The sequence below is a fragment of the Excalfactoria chinensis genome, chromosome 7 (genome assembly GCF_039878825.1).
Source record: "Excalfactoria chinensis isolate bCotChi1 chromosome 7, bCotChi1.hap2, whole genome shotgun sequence".
NCBI lineage: Eukaryota > Metazoa > Chordata > Aves > Galliformes > Phasianidae > Excalfactoria > Excalfactoria chinensis.
The window spans coordinates 10,637,273-10,658,711 of record NC_092831.1 but is presented as its reverse complement, the minus strand read 5'-3'; the positions used below and the strand labels follow the sequence as shown (position 1 = coordinate 10,658,711).

Genomic DNA, 21,439 nt, shown 5'->3' with positions numbered 1-21,439 from the left:
GGTGTTTTAATACAGTTTCCACTATTCTGTGTTTCCTAAGCTAACTTTGAAGCACAGTTCTTGACCTATTAAGAAAATGGGATGGGGGAGATACAAGAAGCTTTTCCTGCTTCCAAAAATTACTTACGGTTCAAGTTTGTTTCTCTTCAATTAATTGAATCTACTTTCCTTTTCAGAGTCAATACAGATTTGTGTGTGAAGCTATTCTGAAGGTGTATGAAGAAGGATTTATTAAACCTTTACAAGCATCGCCACATAAATAAAGAGCAAAAAACCTAGGATGTAAATTGAGGAACTCTGTCCTCTAAATAATGAACTGGCAGCACTCTTTGTGCCATAACACTGCTTGCAGGAAATGATAGTGAAGTACAGCAAAGAATTGACAAAGGACTTTGAAAACTTCAGCACTGTTGCACTTTACATTGAAACAAAATCAGTCTCTGAAACTCTTCTAATCTTCATCTGTTTGAAGACTTTATTTTCGTGCTTTGCTCCGAACAAACCATAAACTGAAAGAACTAATTGTGTTCAGGGTAATCTACGAGATTTCATTGTAGTGCCATATACTGCGCTTCTGGTTGAATTGCTACAAACAAGGCTTGGAATTATTTCACTCTGTTTTACATCCATGTCTCTTAAAAATGGAAAACAAATGAAAAAATACACTAAGCCATGGTCCTTCTCCAGTGCTAGGTTTATTTACTATGTACAGACTCTCACTGTTTTGTTTTTTACAACATTAGCAATATTGCCGATACTAGATAGATACACACTGCCTACTGATGCAGCACACTTTGTCCTACACCCTTCTTAGAGACCAGCTGGTTGTTAGAGGAGAGCTGGTGTCCGTGTTAACCCAGCAGTAGCTGCATAATGCCCACTTACCAGCATCTTGTTAAAAAAAAACAACAAAAAAACAAAAAAAAAGAAAAGGAAAAAAAAAAGAAAAAAAAGAAAAAGAAAACAATAATAATAAAAACTTAAAAAATAATAATAATAATAAACAGCATTTCTTTGACACAGCTTGTGTGTCATACACTGGTGTATTCTGATTCATGTGACTTAAGATTACGTGATGGGAGCTAGTGCATGCATTATGTCTTAACCCCTTAAGTGCCTTGAGACTTACAGCGTACATCCAGTGAAAGGCACTCATGATTCTGTGGGGGTGGTCTTGTCCTGTTGTGTTTATCTTAATGGGTTCAGATTTTAACAAACGGCCCTTGGTGCTTGGAGTATGTTACTGCAAGGGGTCATGGAAATACCATTCCCTCTTTCCTTATACAATTTACCTGCGTGCTACGCTCAGTAGCAAAAGCACCTCTGCCAACTTAATGAATGAGCATTGTTTGCTGCTGCATTGTAATTACGTGAAAAATCTGACACATTCCTTTATTCCTTACAACTAGTAACTTACTAGCAGCCTACTATGAAATGCTAGTAGGTCGTTAGAAGCTGATACTTTGTTTTATCCTTTTATTGAGAATAGGTGTCTTACTCGATTAGAACATAACTCTTTAATAGCACTGATAATTAAGTTGAACTTACAATCAGATGTGATTTAATTCCATTATTTGCTAACCAAGTATTTTTTAAATCCTCATAGTTGATTTCAAGCCATTTTCGTACAGGTCTGCCTTTTATTTTTCTAATTGTTTGGGGAGGGTGGGAAGGGAGGCAAACTCTATAATGCTGACCCACGACTCCTTTAATTCCGTGATGGTCCCGGTCATCCTCTGTCATGCTTGTGCAAAGTTGTTCCCGTTGGTATGGGTTGCCTCTTCTTTAAGTAGGTATAAGATTTGTAACAAGCGTCTGATACAGTATCTGAGCTCACTCTAAAGACATAGATAGGTTCCATATTTTAATGTTTTTCCAATATAGGAGAAGCCCGTCAGAAGCGAGGTGTCCGGTGTAACATACTGTAAGAAAACAAAATCAGTCACTTCTTTGACTGCCCTGCAACAACGTAACTCTGTGTCCTCTATTTAAAAACCTTAATTTATTGGTTTCATGAAAATGTCTATCCAGTAAATTTTGTTATAAGCTATATAAAGCATAGAGCTGGAATGGAAAGTTCTACACTAAAGTTTTTAACTATTGAATGATTATATAATATACGGTGTTCTGTGGACATCTGAAAGAGATCAGCTATGAAACATGAAGTGAAAAGGGATTCAGGCAAAGTGAAATCCTGGCTTACGACTTAGTAATACACATGAACCACAATGCCAAATGGAAAAGATAGTTTTAATTATTTTTAGAATACAGGATAATATTAGGTGGCCTGTGGCCCTGTTACTTATATTTCTAGATTTGATGCCTAAATCAATGCTTTTCCTCAGTGAGAAATGAATTATGAGTATCTCTGGATCTGATAAATGGGAAAAGAGTGATAAAGTAGCTTTAATCTCAGTTTCCTTTTAAGCCATTTGCAACAACAACAACATCTTCTGTATTAAATGTAAAGCTTTAACTTTCGTATGATGAGATTATTAGCTGAGATGCCAGCTAACTAGAAGCTTATTTTAAAGTCAGCACTTAATAACTCAAGTGTAAAAGAATTCATCCATTATGTCGAAGTACACTTTTTTCACAGTCAAATTGTAAAGAAAAATATCATTTGCCCCTTTTTTCCTGAGGGGAATGAGAAGCTTAAGTTTATAGCAACATGAATGGTGTTGGTATGACACGTATTTAACTACTGGTATGTGAAGCTGCCAAAGCAGTTTGAGTTCAGAATACCCATTTATACCACAATTACACGTGGGGTATTTGCTGGTCATCTGTCGTTACTGCTCTGATTACAAATACGGGCAAGAAAACGAACTTAGAACCTTCCTCTGCATTGACTTAAGCTGATCTGCTGTTGTGTATTAAGTAGTTGCACTGGGGAAACAAAAAATGAAGCAAGCTCAGATAATTGGTCATCAGTTCATCAATTTAGCTTCTAGAAAGCCAGCAGAATGGGAACCAATAGCTGCTTGGGAAAGAGAAGGCTGAAGCCTTCCTGCGCCATAAATCATTCACTCAGATGTTCGTTGTGGTATAAATGGCCTCCCCGATATTTTTATATGGCCCAAAAAAATCCGAACTGCTAAATATTTGACTTTGGGTTATGAAGATCTGTATCATCGCTCAGACTTTCTGAAGAAGTTTTTGTATATGTTTCATGCTGTACAGAACATGAATGTATCTTTTGGACGAAATGAACTGGATGTGATTGGTGTTACGACTGTTGGATTGGACAAACAATTATTTTCGTACCATTTGATTAGGAAAAATAATGGGTGGGTGGAGAAAGAGAATGTTTGTAATGCTTCCATGGTACAGATCCGGCTTAAAAAAAGAAATAATGACGTTTCCATTGTAAATAAGAGCAATATTATGAGAGTTTTGTGCCAATGTATAACACTGAGACCTTTACCTTTTCAGTTCAAATTCAAAGCCACCACTACCATCTCTTGTTTAAAGTGGATGTGAAGGTTTTTCTGTCAGCAGAAAAGTAGGAGGTTCTTGAGAAGGCTTTGCGTGTTTCGGGGGGGGGCACTTTTAACTTTTGCTAAATATGAAATAAGATGCAGGTAAATCACCAACAGATTGTCAGCCAATCCCTTCTGAGAAATGCTGCTTTGGATATACCGGAGAGCTGATCGCTTAGTTGATATCCTGAATTTGAAAGCATTTGGTGATTAAACAGTGTCTGAAGCAGTAAGCTGCTGCTTTTGTACGTTCTCCTTTTAGGTATTCTCTCCTGCTCCTGAGTAACAGTCTGGTTGTATTGCACCACGTTTAATGCTAACTGAAGGTTCTTCCACGTTTCTGTTGACTGTTGGAAGCTTACATCTCATAGGTAAAGCAACAGAGCTTCATCTAGAACAGCTGACTGTGGCCTGGTGCAGCACCTGAGAGAGAAGGGGTGAGAAGGCAGTTGGGAGATGAAGGTATGTGAGGGGTTTGTTGTGGAACCTGGCAGCTTTCCTTGGAGAGCTTCTGAAAGGCTCTGTAGTACCCATGGACCCAGCAGTACTGCCCAGGGTGATGGGAAGTAGAGAAGGTCCTGCATAGCGATGCCAGACCTCCAGGCATGCCACGGGGCTGATTTATGTGATATTTTTATGCTTGTGTAGGTGCGTGAGTGATGGTTGGTGGCTCAGGGAATTAGTATAAGCGTGAGAAATACTCTACAGATGCACCATCCACAAATCTCCGTGCAAAAGCAGGTTGTCCAATACTTACAGTGTAGTTGTGACTGTAGAGCTGTTACTGCAGGAAACCTGAAGGACCCTCAGGACAAAGGGAGGAATTGGAGTGTTATCCAAACTCGAGATCTGCTTCCTCTGAACCAGGTAGCCTAAAAAATGCACTAAAAACACCCATCATTCCTGTATGCTGCAAGATGACGTTTGGTTTCACGGGCTGGCTGACAGTTTGCAGGTGGTGCTATTTCATATTTAGCAAGCGCGCGCGTTTTAAAGGGCGATTTTTCTCAAAGTGTTTTGATGTTTGAATAGTAGCACTTTATCTCATGCTTACTACTGACTGAACTATCGGAGAGAAATAAATTGGGTTTGGAGAGAGATGCGCAGTGGGTTTCTGTGCGGAGATGATTTGGATTACACCCGGTACGGATGCTTTCAGCTGCTCCAACCACGTCTGGGTTATTATTTGTGTATTTGAGGGCTTTGCAGAAAACAGGTTATTAACATCTTAATCGTCTCCGTTTTCCTGTCATAAGAAGAACATAAAAGCTTGCACTTCCAAAAAGTGCAAATAGAAATACAGGGTACTGGTACACCGATCTGTGATCTCTCATTAGATGTTTCTGCTAAGCCTTGTTTTTAACGTTAGATCATTTGCCTGGAAATCTGTTTGTCTGTTTGTTTTACTTTGGATTTTGATAACCAAAAGTAATGCACAACGAAGTTTAAAGGTGATGTCATCCTTTTCTGCCTGGTCTGGGGGCTTGAGACAAGACTAAGGGGTTTCAACCCTGTTTACATTAAGTTGTTTTCTCTAAGGAGAGTATATCCACAAAGAGCAGACTATACACTGTCCAGTGCAGTGATCACAGTACGGCAGGGCATCGCAGCAACAACCCATTGCAGGAAAAGTAAGGTAAGAAAACTAAGGCTTTTCTTGCATCCGTTGTATTCAGAAGTCGGTCCTTTTGGTTTGGTTCGTCTGCCAGCAATCCCATTGTCACCATTCAGTTTGGCAGGGCTCTTTGTGTAAGGTTAGGGTTTTATTTTTTCCATTTCTGTAACAGGTGCTAAATACTCTGTAAATCCAAAGGGAAGAATATTACCTAGATCACTATTATAAACAATCAGATGGTGGCAATATCTCTTGCTAGTTCCTTTTGCCAATTAGCATCCGCTTCTGCTGCGGCTCTCAGCATCTCTGCGCCATCATCCCAAGGAGGGATGGGTCTGAATAGGGCACCTCGGAGCTGGAGAGCTTCAGCTGTAAGGCTGCCTGCTGCCCTGTTAGCACGGCAGGACGGGGGGCTCCGTTCCCATGAGCAGATTTCTGCCTATAGACATGAAGGCTGTGGGGGACACTAAAATACACCCACTCCTGGGCTTCAACAGATTGAGAACGATGGAAACTTGAAATGGGTCAACACTGGACGAAGTGAAAAGGATTCAGCTTTTGTCACTGCAGCTGCTGTATGCTTTAAGGGCCTTATGCATTTGTCCTCAGTTTGATTAAACGGAATTCCTTGCCATTAAGTGACACAGCGACATCCTACCGAAAACCAGCAGTTCCCAGCATCGATACGTGAGTTAACATTAACAGGTCTTATTTCAGTCTTAAGTAAAATCTCATTTTATTATGTGAAGAAAACAAACAAACACAACGAACCTGTTATGCATATTTTGTGGATATATTTAATTTCCGTTGACAAATAGTTGTCTGGGTACAGACTTGAAAATATATATATAGTTTACTTGTGGACCTTAATTGTTTAATTGCAAAATAAAGATGTGCTTTAGTACTTTAACTCTCCAGCCCTTTTCTCGCTGTCCCCATGCTCCCCCCTCCCTCCCTCCACCCGGCCGCCTCTTGGCCGGCCCCGCCGCGCCCCGCCGGCCGCTACCACCTGGCGGCTCGGGGCGGGGGCGGCCCCGGCTCCACCCCGCCAAGGGGCGGTGGCCGCGTCCGTCCTCACCGCGCGTCGCTTCCCGCCGTGGTCGTCGCGTCGTCCCTTCCTCGGCCCCGAGCCGCCGCCGGGAGCCCGCAGGTGAGTGAGTAACGCGGCCGGGCGCGGATGGCGCTTGCCCGCCGGAGGTCCTCCCGCATCGCTCCGCCATGTTGCCGGGCCCGCCCCCCCGTTCCCGGCCCGCCCCGGGCCCCGAGCAGCCGCCGCGCCGCACGGCCCCGGCGCGACGCCGCCGCCAGGTGAGGGGTCCGGCCTTGGGGGGGAAGCGGCAGGTGGGCGCCGGGCCGCGGGGTGAGCGCAGGGAGCGGCCTCACCGCCGCGCGGAGGTGGGCGCGATGGCCGCGGGCTGCGAGCTCCTGCGTCCAGCCGCCCGGCCGGGGGTGGTTTCTGCGATAAGATCGGCGTAAAACCCTGCGGTGTGTGAGCGCCGGGTTTGCTCTTCTGGTTCGGAGCGCAGCGCTGCGTCTCGTGAAGGCGTTCGGTGTCAGACACGGGCTGCGCGGCGCCGGGCTGTGCCCTGCACGGCTGCACGTCCTCCGGGAGTCACCGGCAGGCACTACAAGCTCGAGCGTCCAGCAGAGCGCGGCTGTGTGCAGCTCCGGAGACTCCCCGTTGGTGCTTTATAGGAGCACTTGAGTTGGAAGGGACCCTTACAGGTCACCTAGCCCAGCTTCCTACAGCCAACAGGGAAATTTCGGTCCCTAACGCCTCTTTATTTCCCGTGCTTTCTAAGCAGTTCGAGTCACGCTTATTACGTCTGTTTCCCACTACAAACTAACCCGAGCCTCTTCTCTCATTTCCCAGCCGAGATGCTGAGCTTCTTCCGCCGGACGCTGGGGCGCCGCTCCATGCGCAGACATGCGGAGCGGGAGCGGCTGCGGGAGGCCCAGAGGGCTGCGACCCACATCCCCGCAGCAGGAGACGCCAGGTCGGTCATCACCTGCCGGGTGGCTCTGCTGGACGGCACCGACGTCAGCGTGGACCTGCCGGTACGGCCCTGGGACGGTTCTGCTGATAGCTTGTGTTGAGCTGGAAGAGCTTCTTGCTGTTTGTGGGTTGGATTGGGGGCATCTGTTTGTTACTGTGTTAGCCTTGTGCCTTGAGTTCTGCTATGTCAGTGGGCGTGAAAACAGTCATTGAATGTCTTGAGTTGGAAGAGAACCGTCATGATCAAGTTAGTGAGGTATTGGCACAGGCTGCCCAGGGAGGTGGTGGAGTCACCATCCCTGGAGGTGTTTAAGAAGAGCCATGGAGATGTGGCACTGAGGAGGATGGTTGGTGAGCATGGTGCGGTTGGGCTGACGGTTGAATGAGATGATCGTAGAGGTCGTTTCCAACCATAATGATTCTATGGTCTTAGAAGGCACTTAGTAGTCCTTGACTGAATGCATTGCGTAGCCAGCCACTGGAGTATCAGGAATTATTCGCTGGGCTGTTTTTGTGTATGCAGTTCTTATCCTTAGCATGGGAGGGGACAAGAAGAATTCTATTCCCTTCTTCTCCCCAGGGCAGATTGCTATGAGACAGCCCTTGCTGTATGTAGTGCTTTGTTGGGAGTGAGGTGTTAGCCGCTGGTTTGCATTTCTAAGGCTCCCTTAATGTGCACGTGTCTGTGTTTAATGATACACCTGGGTGCAGTCCACAGGACAAGCAGTAGCAACAGGAGCCTTGTGCTCAGGTTTTCCATTTCCACATGTTGGTTACTTGTGCAGAGCTCAGATAGCACAGTTAGGAAGCTGTGTGTCTGAGAGGCCTTCTGAGCAGTTCAGTAGGATTTTGGCTTTAACAGCAGTGGTGCTGGTGCTGGAACTGCTGGCTGGACAGAGCATGCAGAGCAGCCATCATTAACATGATTTTTCTTTCCTTTTCTCCCTTACTTTAAGCACATTTCTAGAACTGAGAGCAAGGCAGCCTAAGGAAAGCCCAGAGGGGCACTGAGCAGTGTTGTGGGCTCCTGCCCTATCCAAAAACCTGAGTAACACAGCATGCAAGGAATAGCTGGGCATCTGTTTGCCAAGAGGCCGTATGGACAGGCATTTAGAGGGTAATAAAACTGATTTGTCCATCTCTGAAGCAGTGTAATGGACGTGTCTGGTGCTGCTTAGTGCCTAGGATGTTTGATTTGAGGCCAGGAATGCCCACAAACACTTTATAGCAAGAGTTGCACTTAAAAAGTACTCGGGTTTAAATAAGCGTCGCCACATAACCAGAATAGGAATCTTTGGGGCTGAAGCTGGCTCTGTTAGGCGCCTGTAACAACATTTCTGAGGCTCCAAGGAGCATAAATTGCGCCTAAAGAGGAGTCATGACCTCCCATCTGGGCTGTAAACTTAGGTCAGGGTGTAGTGGTAACTATTCTTTTCTGCAGGAAACAGTCACTGTTTTTGCACTGTTGCCTTTTTCTTTGTAAGCCAACAGAAAGCCTTGTCCAGGAACATCTCGGTTCGTGAGTAACAGTAAGCAAACAAGCTTAATCTGCATAGTCAGGTGCCATAATTACAGTGTGTTGTCAGTGGCTGACACACTAGTTCCTTTGGTGATTAAAATACAATAAATTAGAAGTCAGTGTTTAATTTCAGACCATGTCTCACATTGTTCGTGTTTGGAAGTTGAATTGGGAGCAGGAAGAGGGAGGAGTGGAAGGTACAAAATCCTGAAGAAACAGTATTTCTTTCTAAAATCTAAAGCTAAATGGGAAGCCCACACGTGCATATGGAGGTGTGTGGGGTTTTTTTTTCCCCTTTTACGAGAACTTTCTGTGAGAATAATCGGCCCCTTTGAGCTGAGGCATTTTCCAGGACTGGTTCTGTTACTTTGGCAGTAGGTTTGGTTTAGAATGGGCTCTTGTTTACTCAGGCTCCCTGGGATCTGCCAGTTCAGTGGTGCGTAGTGCTATTGTCTAACTCAGTTCTGCAAAACCATCTTACCCCCCAAAAAATAAATAACAGAAAGTGTTTCCTAAGACTGAATCATTCAGCAAACAAGTTAGTTCACAGCTGGAGAAGGAGCTGGCTTGGCAGGAGCCAGTGCTTCACCTTTGTTAACCCACGGTACAGAAACACTTGATGCTGGCATGACTGGCTGCTGCCAGAAGTGTTGCTTTCTGCAGTGAAAGAAGATGTTGCTTTCTGTATTGCGTTTGTCCTTGTTTCCTTGTGCCCCTCTGGCAGAACAAACGTGCGGTTCTTTAACAGCCAGGCAGTAAGTTCAGGCAAGAAAACTCTGTGAAAAATAATCAATGTGATTTTGTTCTGCTTCCAGCTGGAGCCGTTCTCCAATCTGGTTCCCCGTGTGCCTCCCCAAATGTGGTGAAGAAGCACTTAGAGACGGCGTAAGATTTATGCTGGCTTAACGTGCTTGTTTAGCTGTAGCTTTGTGAAGAATGTGCCACTGAAAGAGCAGTGTTCTGGAACTGTGGCTGTTCTTAGGGCTGACTGCATTGGTGACTGCTGGATTTCTGTTTCACTAATGTTCCCTGTGGCCTCTTGTGTAAGCCAAGCATGTTTCAGAGCCTTTTTAAGGAGCAGAGGCTGATGTTTTGGCAAATAGTGACAATGAAACAGAAGGGTCGTGTTGTAAATGAAGCAGTTGTGCTTAATTTATTAAGCAGAGCCAGGACTGGGGCAGTAACCCTGCTTTTTGTCCGCTCATCTTATCTGTGGTGCCTGTCAAGCCCCTTCATCTGTCTGCTTTTCTATTTCTTCTGTCCGTTCTAATTACAAAGTTGCCTAACTTGAACTATTCCTCAAAGCTACAGCCGTGTGCAGTACGTAGACTGAATTCTTTGGGAAGAATTTATGCATTTCTCAGCTGTGTCAATGATTTAGGAGTCTCAGTGCTATGTGTGCTATTTCCTGTCACCTCACTGCATTCAGAACGGGGAGCGTGAGCTTCACACCACTTATCGCTGGGGCAGAAGGAAGGAGCTCCATTTTTTCCCAGCTAGGAAGGGTCTTACATGAACCAGCTGCAGAGCACGGTAGAGTTGTAGGAATTAGCCGAGCTGTTCATGGCTTTGGAGTGATGCTCACAAAATAAGATTTAAAGGGCTGTGCTTGTGGTGATCATTTAAAATTAAGGAATCATGGAATCGTAGAACGGCCTGGGTTGAAAAGGACCACAATGATCACCCAGTCCCAACCCCCTGCTGTGTGAAGAGTCACCAACCATCAGACCAGGCTGCCCAGAGCCACATCCATCCTGGCCTTGAATGCCTCCAGGGTTGGGGCATCCACAACCTCCTTGGGCAACCTGTTCCAGTGTGTCACTACCCTCTGAGTGAAAAACTTCCTCCTAATATCTAACCTAAACCTCCCCTGTCTCCGTTAAAAACCATTCCCTCTTGTCCTGTCACTGTCCATCCTTGTAAGCAGTTGAATCTATGTGGAGTGCCACAGAACGTGGCAGTGAACTCCTAGCAGTGCTGCTGGCTTTTGTGTGGAGGGGGATGGATGATCTGTGCTGATCCAGCTGTGAGATCAGAGATGTGTTGTGATAGTTGTTTTTACTCAATAATCCAGTCCAGTTTTCTAAGCTTGTAGAATACCTGTGGCTCCTTGCTGAGTATTTGTGGCTGTGAGTATGAAATACAGACTGCTTTCTGTGATACAGATACTGCTGAAGGAGAAAATCCAGTAATGCCAGATGCTGGAGAACTTAGCTTTGTGGCAGGCTAGGTTTTAAATTCTCAAACTACATCTCAGCTGGCAAAAAATGGTTAGCAAATAAATAGCGTTTGTTTGTGTATATTTAGATGATGACATTTTGGATGCTTAGGGGTAGCCCCTCTGGTCAGCATTTGGGGCTTGATGCTGGGTGTTAAAATCAGCTCCCCTGGCTGCACTGCCTGTTAGTGGAGTGGTTAGCAGTAGTTCATTGGCAACCATTAAGCGAGCTGAAAATATTTGTCCTGTGAGAGCAACCCGAGCCCTGCTGGAAGGAGGGGAGAAAAGGGAAGAGCAGAAGGTAACAGCCAGGTGCAAATGTCATTTACATTGAGAATTAGGGGAACTTCCCACCAGAGCACACAGTGGAAGTGTATCTTCACTGCGTCTTTGAAAATGGAATAAGGAAGGAGGACTTCAATAAGCCTTGAAGAATTTGAACTTAACGCTGGAGAGCGTGTGAAACTTCTGCTGACCTACACCGAACGCACGGCTGAGGGTTTCAGTCACATGCAAAGTGCTGCATAATTAATTCTGTGCTGACAACTGGGTGATTTAAGTCAGAAGGCAGCCAGCGGCCCTGGAAACCTCCCCCCGCTGCTTGGGAGCCGCTCTCCTGCATTATTCACTCCGAGCCCACCCCCAATGAACCTTCTGTGGGCTGCTGAGATTGGCACCTCGGTGAGCTGCAGCAGGGAATCACCTGCGTGTGGGTGTGCGTTCCACTTGTTGCTTCCTGAGGTGGTGTGTGCATTAAGTCCAGCTCTGAGTTAAGCTGCTCCATTGCCTGTCCCCAGGAGGGACATCAGCCTTGGCATTTGGCTGGGATAAATGGTTAACGACAGTCCTAAAGAGTGACTTAATGCAGAATAGAGAAGAATCTAAAATATTCTGCAAAGTAAGTTGGAAATGTCCTTTCAGTTTTAAATCGGGCGCAGAATGCTTTGTGCAAGATTAAGCCTTCTTCTCGTTTTGCTGTTGCAAACGATGATTTAATTTTACTTCCATCTGTATATTTTGAGCTTAAGAAGAAAATATAACGTGCACCAGGAGCATCTCAATAGCCCAGTGCCTTCCCTTTGCAGATGGGCATCACTGACTCAAATCGTGGAGGAGATGTTTGTACACACAGGTGGTTTGCCTTAAGGCTGCTGCTGGGGGAGTCTTGCTGCTGTCTAGTAAATCTGCTGCTGTCCAAAAAGCACTTTATTTCACATCCAGAAAGCACTTTATTTCACATCAACAGATAAACTTGCCCTGAGTGAGCTGGATGAGGTGTACATCTCAGCATAGTTGTACTTTTTTTCTCGGAGCATTATTATGAAGGAGTTCTTAGCATGAACAATGCACGTGTTATCAAAGCTGCATAGTGCTATTTATGTGCTTTCTCTTTAAAAAGACTTCATTAATTTTTGATTTTTGTAGATCATCACTCTCAAAGCGGTGTTTACTTGGGACTAGAGCTAAGGTTTTTGCATGAATTATGTATGAGCATATGCAGTGGCTTTTTGCAGCTACAAGTTGCAAGCTTTATGTAAATGCCTTATCTTAAGTACTGTTTGTTGAAGTTCCTTGCCCCAGACTGTTTCCTGGCAGTCATTAGAAGCACTTGCTAATGGAATGCTATATCCTAATTCAGCGAGCTTTCCTATCTGCTTCAAAACTCGGGAGTTGCCTACACAGCAAACTGGTAATTTCTTCGGCAACTTCTCCTACACTTCACTCTGAAAATGTTCCACTGTGTTGGGTATCGTCAGTGATACTAGTTCTGTTTCCCATTCCTTATCAATGGATAAGGAAAGCCTGAAAGGGATGGTGATTAAATGATGTTCTAATACTGTCAGCCTTATCGAGTCCACGTGAATACCTTCCAAATAAGGACATTATACGTGGCACATGGGGATATTATGGATGCTTCTCATGGGGTGTGTGTTTGGCATTCAGAAAAATCAGCAGCACAAAATGGGAGAGAAAAATCTCTTCCAGATTATATTCTGGGAAGCTTAATTTTAGAGTCACGTTGCTTTCATGGTTATGATGTAAAGCATACCTAGATCAGAGGGTAGATTCTGCAGTAGCTATTAAATCTTTCTGTCTTTCCAGAAAAAAGCCAAAGGCCAGCTCCTGTTTGAGCAGATCATGTATCATCTGGACCTCATAGAAAGCGACTACTTTGGATTAAGGTTCATGGATTCTGCACAAGTGGCGGTGAGTAGCAGCCAAGCTCAATGTTAAACTGTAATATTGACAAAAAAGCCAAAAGAAAACCAAAGCTGTGTGTTATGTTAGAACATCCTAGTGTACCTGTGTGTGTTTGTAAGCATGATGGCTTCTCTTCAGAATTACTGGGATCAAGTTTTGTGTTCAATGTGTCATTGTGTGTTCCTCTTTTGAGGGAAGCATTTGACTCTTCAGCACCCAAAGCAAACTCCATGACCAGAGGGACTGGCTGCTGCTGGGTGTCAGCCTCATACAGAGCAGGGAGGTGTAGCTCTAAGGAGGAAAAGACTGTTGTGCTGAGGAGGGGGATGTTATTGAGAACCATGCATACCTACTGTCTACAGAAATTAGAAGGCAGTCTGCTGCACACCACTTTATATTTATAAAGGTGTGTTAGCTGTGTTAAGCATGCACAGTCAGAGGTGATGATAGTAGGTATTGTTAGTGAATGGCTCCATTGCATCTATTTGTCCACTTCAGAAAAGATGTAATTTGCTTATAGATATTCTGACTTGTGGCATCTGAAGATTTGCTGTGAGCCCTTTGGATCCTGTGGGGCTTCACAGTGGGTTAGTTGTAACTGATGGCACAACTTGTGCACTGAGCTGCTGGCCTGCACTGTTTTACTGTCGCATGTCAGTTCATCCTGAAACTGCAAAACCTGTGAAGGTTTTCTGTCTGAGGAGTGGCTTATGGCTCACTTTTGTCCAGCAAATCGTTGCTTCCTGTCCAGACAGCCCCGATAATATCTGATAGCTCTCCCTGTACCAGGTACAAAGTGGTTTGAAGTTTTGTTTACTTTTCTTAGTTATGTATGAGGCACGGTAGAAGCTGTGGTCTGTTTAAACTGAGCACGGAGGATACTTGCTGTGTAACAAAGAAGGAAGGATTGCTTTGTGCCAGAAGAGCTGAGCAGCACTGCCAGGGGCAGCTGCTTTCTTGCACAGAGGAGCTGGCACATTCTGGTAGAAACACGGTTGGTGCACGAAGAAAACCTCCTGGAAACAAAGGCAGGGTCTACCAAGTGACTTGTCAACAGTTCTTTAGCAGACCTGCTAAATCAGCAGCACAGGAGTCCAGTCTCATAGTAAACACAGTTATCCGCTAGCTCACAAGGAAGAAATGATTTCTGCTACCCAATTTAAATATAATTATATTGCTTCACTGGCTGGTTGCACATGAAGGTATAAAAAAAAACAGTAAAAACCCTGAAAAGCTTGCAATGTGTAGGTAGCTGGAAAAAAAAAACAACCAGAAAATTGGAGAGAAACTGCTTGTTTTGATTAGAAATGAATGTTCAGTAAATCGCATCTCTACAAAGGGTACCATTCCAAATGCGTAGATGCTTCTTGTTCTTTTGAACTGCTTCAGTGACGAGTAGTAGGTCAGTGTTCAAGTTTATGATGTGCTGAGAAAAACAAAACCAAATGTAAGACAAACTCTTCCTGATGTTTCGTACTTGACTGTTCAAATCCTTGTTGAAAGCATTTGTGAAGTGAAAGAATTGCTTTCTTCATGTGATTTCCGTGTTAATTGCTGGTCTGGTGGTTAAGGATCGTCACAGTAAGAGGCAAAGGAGGTATTTGCAAGTTTGTTCATAGCGTGCCAGGCTCGATCTGAACCCTGCTGAAGCCAAGGGAACAGGCTATTGTGAATTTGAGCTGCTTTGGTTTAGGTTGACGCTGAGCAGCACAGCATGCTCGGTGATGGGACATAAAAAGGTTGGGGACAACTTGTTGGGCTTTTGGCTTTCCCCTTAACCATATGGAAGTTTCTTGTAAGGAAGTGCTGACTGCTGAACTTAGGAATCTACCAAGTGTTTAAGCTGCACTCATCAAAGACTTGCTGTTCCTAATGGAGCGGTAGTGCACAGCTCTGTTCCTTCAGCAGCTGTTTTGCCTTCTGTAGCATTCCATGCTGGAAAGGGCTGTACGGCATTGCACCAGGTATGCAGCCATGAGGTCCACAAACAGGGACAGGTTTTAGCCTCACCGTCTTAATTAAGAACAAAACAGCAACAAAAACTTATTTGCCCTGCCTTCTTGAACTGCTGCCGTGGTGTTTTTTTAATTATTATTTCAGAAGAAATGGGCTGTTTCAGTATTGATTCCCGGTACTTTGTTCCACGTGCTGCCTGCTGTTTGGGGAGCTTTATCTCTGGATTTTAGCAGAAGGCTGTTTTGAACAAACTCTCGTCGGAGTGTGAACTTGAAAAGTCTTTTCACCAGCTCCACTTGAATTCCATTTTAATCGCTTGGAGTAAATCTTGTTTGCTGATGTCTGTGTGTGTCTATGCACACAGTGAGTTTTTTTCTTCCTTCCCTTCCACTGGAAAGCAGTTGTTTCCCTTCTGCCGTGCACCCCCATCCCAAGCAGGCTCTGCAGTCAGTGGCCCTCTTGAGCAGAATTGGACGCTCAGTGCCTGTCTTGGGCCTCGCAGAGCCTGCATTGGAATGTGGAGGAGATGAGAGAAAGCAGAAGGGCAATGAGGCAGGCACAGAGCTGCTCCGGTGGTCTGCAGAGGCTCTCTCAGCCCATCCTGTGTCTAAATCACCTGCAAGCCTCAGGTGGAGAGTGTGTGTTGTTATGGGGTCATGGTTGGACTCGATGATCTTTAGGGTCTTCTCCAACCTGATTCTATGGTGGAGGGAAGGAGTCAGTCAGTTCTCTCACAGCAAGTGAGTTTGTGGAAAAGGAACAGAGATCATAGCATTTTCTTTAAAAAAAAAAACAAAACAAAACTCCATTTTACTGGCTCTGTAAGCAGAGCTGACGTAAATATTTACTTCATTCCTCTTTAAGGTTCCTGCTCTATTTTAGAAATTCTAGATAACATTTTAAATAGCTTTCTGTAGCTACTCTGTTTAAATGACTGTTAAGGGCATTTGCAGCTGTGCACACGGCAGCAGTTGGTGTTCTGATCTGCACCTGATCCATCAGTCCCTGCATCCTGGCTGTGTGACAGCCCTGCTCTGAGTGCAGGAACAGGTTTGTACTTGGCATCACAACCTGGCAGTACCGGTTCTGTCTCATAGCCCTGTTGCTTTCCTGCCCTCCTTGGGGCCCACTCTGAATTTCATGGCACAAAGCTGAACTGAAGGCATGCTGCTAGTTAAGGAGTTTGACTGTATGAGTGTATGAGGTGATACTTGGGTTGGTGTGGTGATACAGTGTTACCTGGGCAGTGTGAGCACCCAGGACACGGGGTGCAGGACAGCTTGTTCAGCCCATGCCATTACATTGCATGGTGTGCTAGAATTCCTGTTGCATTGAGTCACCTCTTAGGTGCTGTGGGCTGCCCAGGTGTTGATAGCCCTCCAAAGCAGGTCTCTTCTGCTGGTGAGGTGCTGGTTTCCTAACTTTAATTTCTGGTGTAAATACTTAAGCAGTAGGAGCTTATGCAGCTGTGTGTTAGAATCATAGAATCATAGAAGCATGACGTATAGGTGTAGGAGTTTCTGGTGGCCTGTCATCTACAGCTTACTTTTCACATGCTCTTATGTGCAGTATAAACTAAGCCATTATTTTGGCTTCGGATAGTCAGCCTTCATGTCTAGGATAGAGCTTAGAATTAGTTATCGTTTATCCAAAAAAGGAGGACCAAAGGACAACAGCATTTACTTTGTTCTCTCCACATCCAAGTGATCGCAGCTGAGTCAGAAAGTTGGGTTGTTTTCTGCCTCCTTGGATTACTACTCTGCCTGACTACTGATATGTGGGGTCAGTTTTTGGTTGGGTAGGGTGGATTTTTTAGTTGAAAGAAAGAAATACTGGAGGAATACTTTTAAACAGATGATACGTTCTTGAAGGTTGGATTTAAATAATGTGCATCAAGATGTTTCTGTTATTAACATTTGCATTATAAACATTGACTGAAAGTGACTTCAGAAGGCAATCTGTAAAAGATTTGGATTAGACTGTTTTAATAGACTAGTTGTTATTACAACATGGTCTTCACTAAAATACAGGGTTATTTTGTTTGTTTTCTGTGAGATCTCCTTATTGATGAGCGCGTTTATTTTTCAGCACTGGTTGGACAACACAAAAAGCATCAAAAAACAAGTTAAAAGTAAGTGTCCTTCCCATCTTCTCTTTGAACCGCACACTGAGCAGGAGGTGCAGAGTTGAACTGTGTGAGTTGGGAAAGGGGCTGTGCTCCGGGAGGAAGCACAGGGACAAAACACAGTGTGTAGCTGCTCACTGCTTAATGACCTCTTCCCTCTATAGCTCATATTACTTTCATCTAATGCCCTTAATTAAACATGTTAGAGGCTCATTAATTATAGTTTAAATAGAGACGAGGCAGCTGAAGGTGCTTTAGCACCACAGATCTTTATCCTGTCTATAGGAAAACTTGTCTTGGAGCCTCCGTCCCTTGCAGTAGCCCAGAACGCCTCAGACTGAGTCCATCTCTCCAGTCATTACCTACTGTACAACTCTCAGTGTGGCCTGTTTGGGTAATCTGGAACATCAGCTGATTTCAGCTGATATAGTCCAGCAGCTTCCTTGCTGTCTGATGCAGGAAGTCTCTGGGGATTTGTGGTGCTCTTATTAGTAAAACAAACATTTTGGAAGCACCAGCAGAAAATTCCTACTGTCAGATACGGGGATCTACAGAGGGCTGAATGTTTTTAAAGAACTGTTAAACCTTCCTTCTGCTGGATTTAACTCTTCAGTTTCCAGAGATGATGATTGTTCCATGGAAGGGTCTGTTACATCTCCCCTCAGATATGTCCAGTGGAATTTACAGATCAAAGTTGTCAGTAGTGTTTGCTTCCTTGAGCCATGGTATGTCACTGGTGAGGCTCACAGTGCACAATCTAAGGGTTGGACTGACCACAGAGCCAAGATCCACAGCTTTCTTGGTGATGGATGGAGCCCCTAAAGGTGGGGATTAACCCAGATTTTCATGTGCTTGGCAGGACACATCAACTTAATGTGATATGACTGCTGGATTGACATGTAACACCTACAGCTATTTTGTGTGTATATTTAAGTGTATTTTCACCCTGCCCTTCCCTGTCACAGAGAAATTCCTGCCTTAAGACCTTGTGGTAGGACAGCGCTGATTTCAGTCAGTGTCTGAGATGTGATTCTGTGTAACAAACAAAGTCTCATCCAATACACGTTAACTTTGTCTTGAACGAATTCTCCTTTGCAGTCGGCCCGCCATATTGTCTGCATTTTCGTGTCAAGTTTTACTCATCAGAGCCCAACAATCTGCGTGAGGAGCTAACAAGGTGAGATGGATTTTGTGGAGGGAGCAGCCATGAGCCTAAAAAAGGCCAGGGAAGAGTGGCTTGTGAGTGTTTCTTTGAACAGCGCTTGGGAGAACTGCATAGAGCTGATGGCTTACCTGGCTGTTGGTAAATGTATCAGCATTTGCTATATTAGCTTATGCACTGTTTTTCATTACGCATCTCCAGCAACCTGTGTGTTTATATGCAGTGGGCAGAAGTTTTTACCAACGTGCTATCATTTGTCTATATTCTACTGAATGCATTTAGTTGTAGTGCATGCAGGCATCCTGTCTTTTTAGGCAGAAAAGCACCAAACTGTAAGCTGGGGCTTTTCTTTGGTAGAAATAAGGTTGGTTATGTTTCATTGCATCTGTAATCTTTGCAGTGGTTACACAGAGAGAAAATGCTGTTTTACACTGTTTTGAGGTGGGCTGACAGTACTGGTACTGTCTATGGAGGATTGTACTGTCAGGTGAGCAGATAATTCTCTTGTTGAAAGCATTTTACCTGCTTCATCACAGTGTGCATTTCACGTTGGACTGGGGCGTATTTGGGGTGCTTTGAAAGGGAGCACAACTTACCATCTGTCAGCTGTATAAATCTGTTGTGTTAAACAACGTTACTTCACATTGTTGTCACCACAGCTGATGATCCATTTTGGAAAGAAAACAAAGTTATGTTTTCTTGACAGCTGCAGACACTTCATACCCCCAGCCATTTTTCAGAGTGTGAAGTTGGTGTTGGTGTTTATCTCTGTGTGAATCTTCGATCTGCGCTCCAGCCAAATCCCTCGGAGTGCCACCAGGAAGATTACAGTAGCATTACCCTTTGCAACCATATGTACACTGTGCAGCTTCTTACTCATGTTGGATAACTTCATGTTAGAATTGTTTAAATCTCGGTAACCTGAGAGGAACGTTTTACTTCCTGATTTATGCTCCCAAATCGACAGATAATTCTCTTTACGAATCATAGCAATAGGAAAAGTTCAGACCAGTATCTGTCTACCAGTCTAAAACATTTTCATCTCTCTTGACTGAGTTCTGCCAGTCAGACCTCGCTGTACAGGTTTTAGTGTGACAGAACTGAAACCTGAGGGCTTTTAAACCCTGTCTGTCTGCTTAGCTAATCCCCCAGACCAGGAGTGCAGCGCGCCTGTCTTCTGTCTTGATTCTGTTTCACAGAGCAGCAGTGGGAAGAGGAACGCTGCTCTGGGTTACAGGTGGCACTCTGGCTTTCCAGAAGTTCCACTTTATCTTGTGATTGGACACACAGCTGGAGACTGTTGTCATCAGCTTCCACAGGTGTAGCTTGGTCACATTTTCTGCTGGTTTCCTGCCAGGTGCCACCAGCCAGAGGTCACATAACACAGCCTGAGCACGGGAAGTGTGCTTGAATTGTTTGTAAGTGTTGTGTGGTGGATAAGCACAGATTGGTCACACCCACTGCACACTGGGAGTCTGTGCTCATTCTCTGGATATCCAGGGTCACTACTATACAAATGCATTCCTTCTGTAGAGCCAGCTTTGGATAATGAGTGCCTTGTCAAAGTAGTTGCAGATTTCCAAGGGACCTGCAGAAAAACTGCCTGCATCAATTTCACATCCATGTATGTGGTTATGGGCAGACATAAGACACACATGGTCCTAGTGAACATCAGGGCTGAATCAGAAGCATCATCTTTGGCTTTGTACGAAGCTTCTGCTTAACTGCAGTGGAATTCAATCTGGATGCCATTGCTGAAGTCATCCTTTCAGTTGGTGAGACTGCTTCTGTTGTTAACATAAAGATGTGCCATAATACAGAAAGGAGGCTGTGGGTGTTGGATTGGCAGATGGGTGCTGCGCACCAGAGGGGGTAAGCGCTTTTAATTTAATGCTTGCCCAGTTTACACAAGCAGGACAATACTAAATAATCAAGGCAGTGATATAAAATCTATCAATACTAAATATTGCAGGAAAATCACCTCTTTTGACCATCTGGTTGTGATGTATTGAATGAATACGCCCCAAAATGCAGTTTTGGCTGACAGGACACAATGCTGTCTCACTCCGATCCTGCTGTCACCTGCATTCCCATCCCTTTCTGCTGAGCTGCCCAAGTAGGATCCTGATGAAACTTATATAGATACTCCTTTTTGTTTATCCATGCAGGCGTAGAGTTCAGCTTCTGACAACTTCCAGTTTGGTATTTATGTCATTTGGAATGTGTGCCACACTAACCCGGTTGATGAAGCACGTTTAGTGTGATTTCTTCTGTCTTGAAGAGCTATCTAAAGAGTAGAAAACTTCAGTTTTTCAGGCTCTGACTTTCTCTTGACTGAGTGACACGTTAGAACTGTTAATTAATGACTTCTTCTTTAATCCTGCAGGTATTTATTTGTTCTGCAGCTAAAACTGGATATTCTGAGTGGAAAGTAAGTATTTCCAATAAACAGTCTTTTGGCCAACTACACTGTGCTTAGCATAGGATTTATTAAACTTCCTTATTTGGATAACTATGAATTTTGCTTTTGCACACTACTGCTGTTGCATGAGTCGTGCTCATTTAGTTTAGTACTTGTCTCATTAATTTGGTGAAAATCTACTAATCCTTTTTCACTTTCATACGGAATGTTTGTAGTTTCTCACTGTCAGGTGTATGAGTTGTCTGCTAAATAGCGCCAGAAGAGGTTTTAATTAGGCATTTCTCTTCTGGCAGATTGGAATGTCCTTTTGACACAGCCGTCCAGTTGGCAGCTTATAATATGCAAGGTGAGTAGGTGTGAGGGGGGAAGGATGAAGTTGCCTGAACAGCTTTGTAGGTACTCCTATTACCTCTTTTAGTCTGCATACTTCTGGTATGCAGTGAACAGGTTCTGTGCAAATATTAGTGATCCAATGTGAAACAGAGCCTCTCTCGAGTGTAATTTTGCATAGTGTGATCTTAACAAACATGTTTTCAGAGAAACCCACAAGAGAGGGGTGGCTTGAATTTCCAGATATATCTGGGTCATGTCCTTTTTGGAGCATATAGCACATGTGGCCTCATTCAACCCAGTTTGAGTCTACAAAAACATCCCAGAATCTGTACGGAAAAGGGAATTTGGAGGTGTGCCATGTGTTTGTGCAGCACACATTCTCAGTGCAGCATTCATCTTGCAAAGCAGC

At 44.4% G+C, this 21,439-nt stretch overlaps 2 protein-coding genes across 6 annotated transcripts in view; both read left to right on the top strand.

Annotated features, from left to right (window-relative positions):
* Window positions 1-1,037, top strand: part of PTPN4 (protein tyrosine phosphatase non-receptor type 4) — a 91,901-nt gene extending 90,864 nt beyond the window's left edge. Inside the window, exon 27 of the mRNA XM_072341462.1 lies at window positions 177-1,037. Within this exon, the coding sequence (XP_072197563.1) occupies window positions 177-263 (87 nt within the window). The 3' untranslated portion in view covers window positions 264-1,037. The remainder of the gene's footprint in view (window positions 1-176) is intronic.
* A 5,099-nt stretch (window positions 1,038-6,136) lies between these two features.
* EPB41L5 (erythrocyte membrane protein band 4.1 like 5) overlaps window positions 6,137-21,439 on the top strand; it is a 43,244-nt gene continuing 27,941 nt past the window's right edge. For 3 of the 5 annotated variants that reach the window (XM_072341298.1, XM_072341294.1, XM_072341299.1), the window contains exons 1-7: window positions 6,356-6,405; window positions 6,971-7,155; window positions 12,934-13,038; window positions 17,077-17,119; window positions 18,212-18,290; window positions 20,662-20,706; window positions 20,991-21,043. In XM_072341298.1, coding sequence (XP_072197399.1) covers window positions 6,976-7,155; window positions 12,934-13,038; window positions 17,077-17,119; window positions 18,212-18,290; window positions 20,662-20,706; window positions 20,991-21,043 — 505 coding nt within the window. In that variant the 5' untranslated portion in view covers window positions 6,356-6,405; window positions 6,971-6,975. Of the gene's footprint in view, window positions 6,248-6,355; window positions 6,458-6,970; window positions 7,156-12,933; window positions 13,039-17,076; window positions 17,120-18,211; window positions 18,291-20,661; window positions 20,707-20,990; window positions 21,044-21,439 lie in introns of those variants that run through there. The other 2 variants (XM_072341295.1, XM_072341296.1) reach the window with 2 other exon arrangements.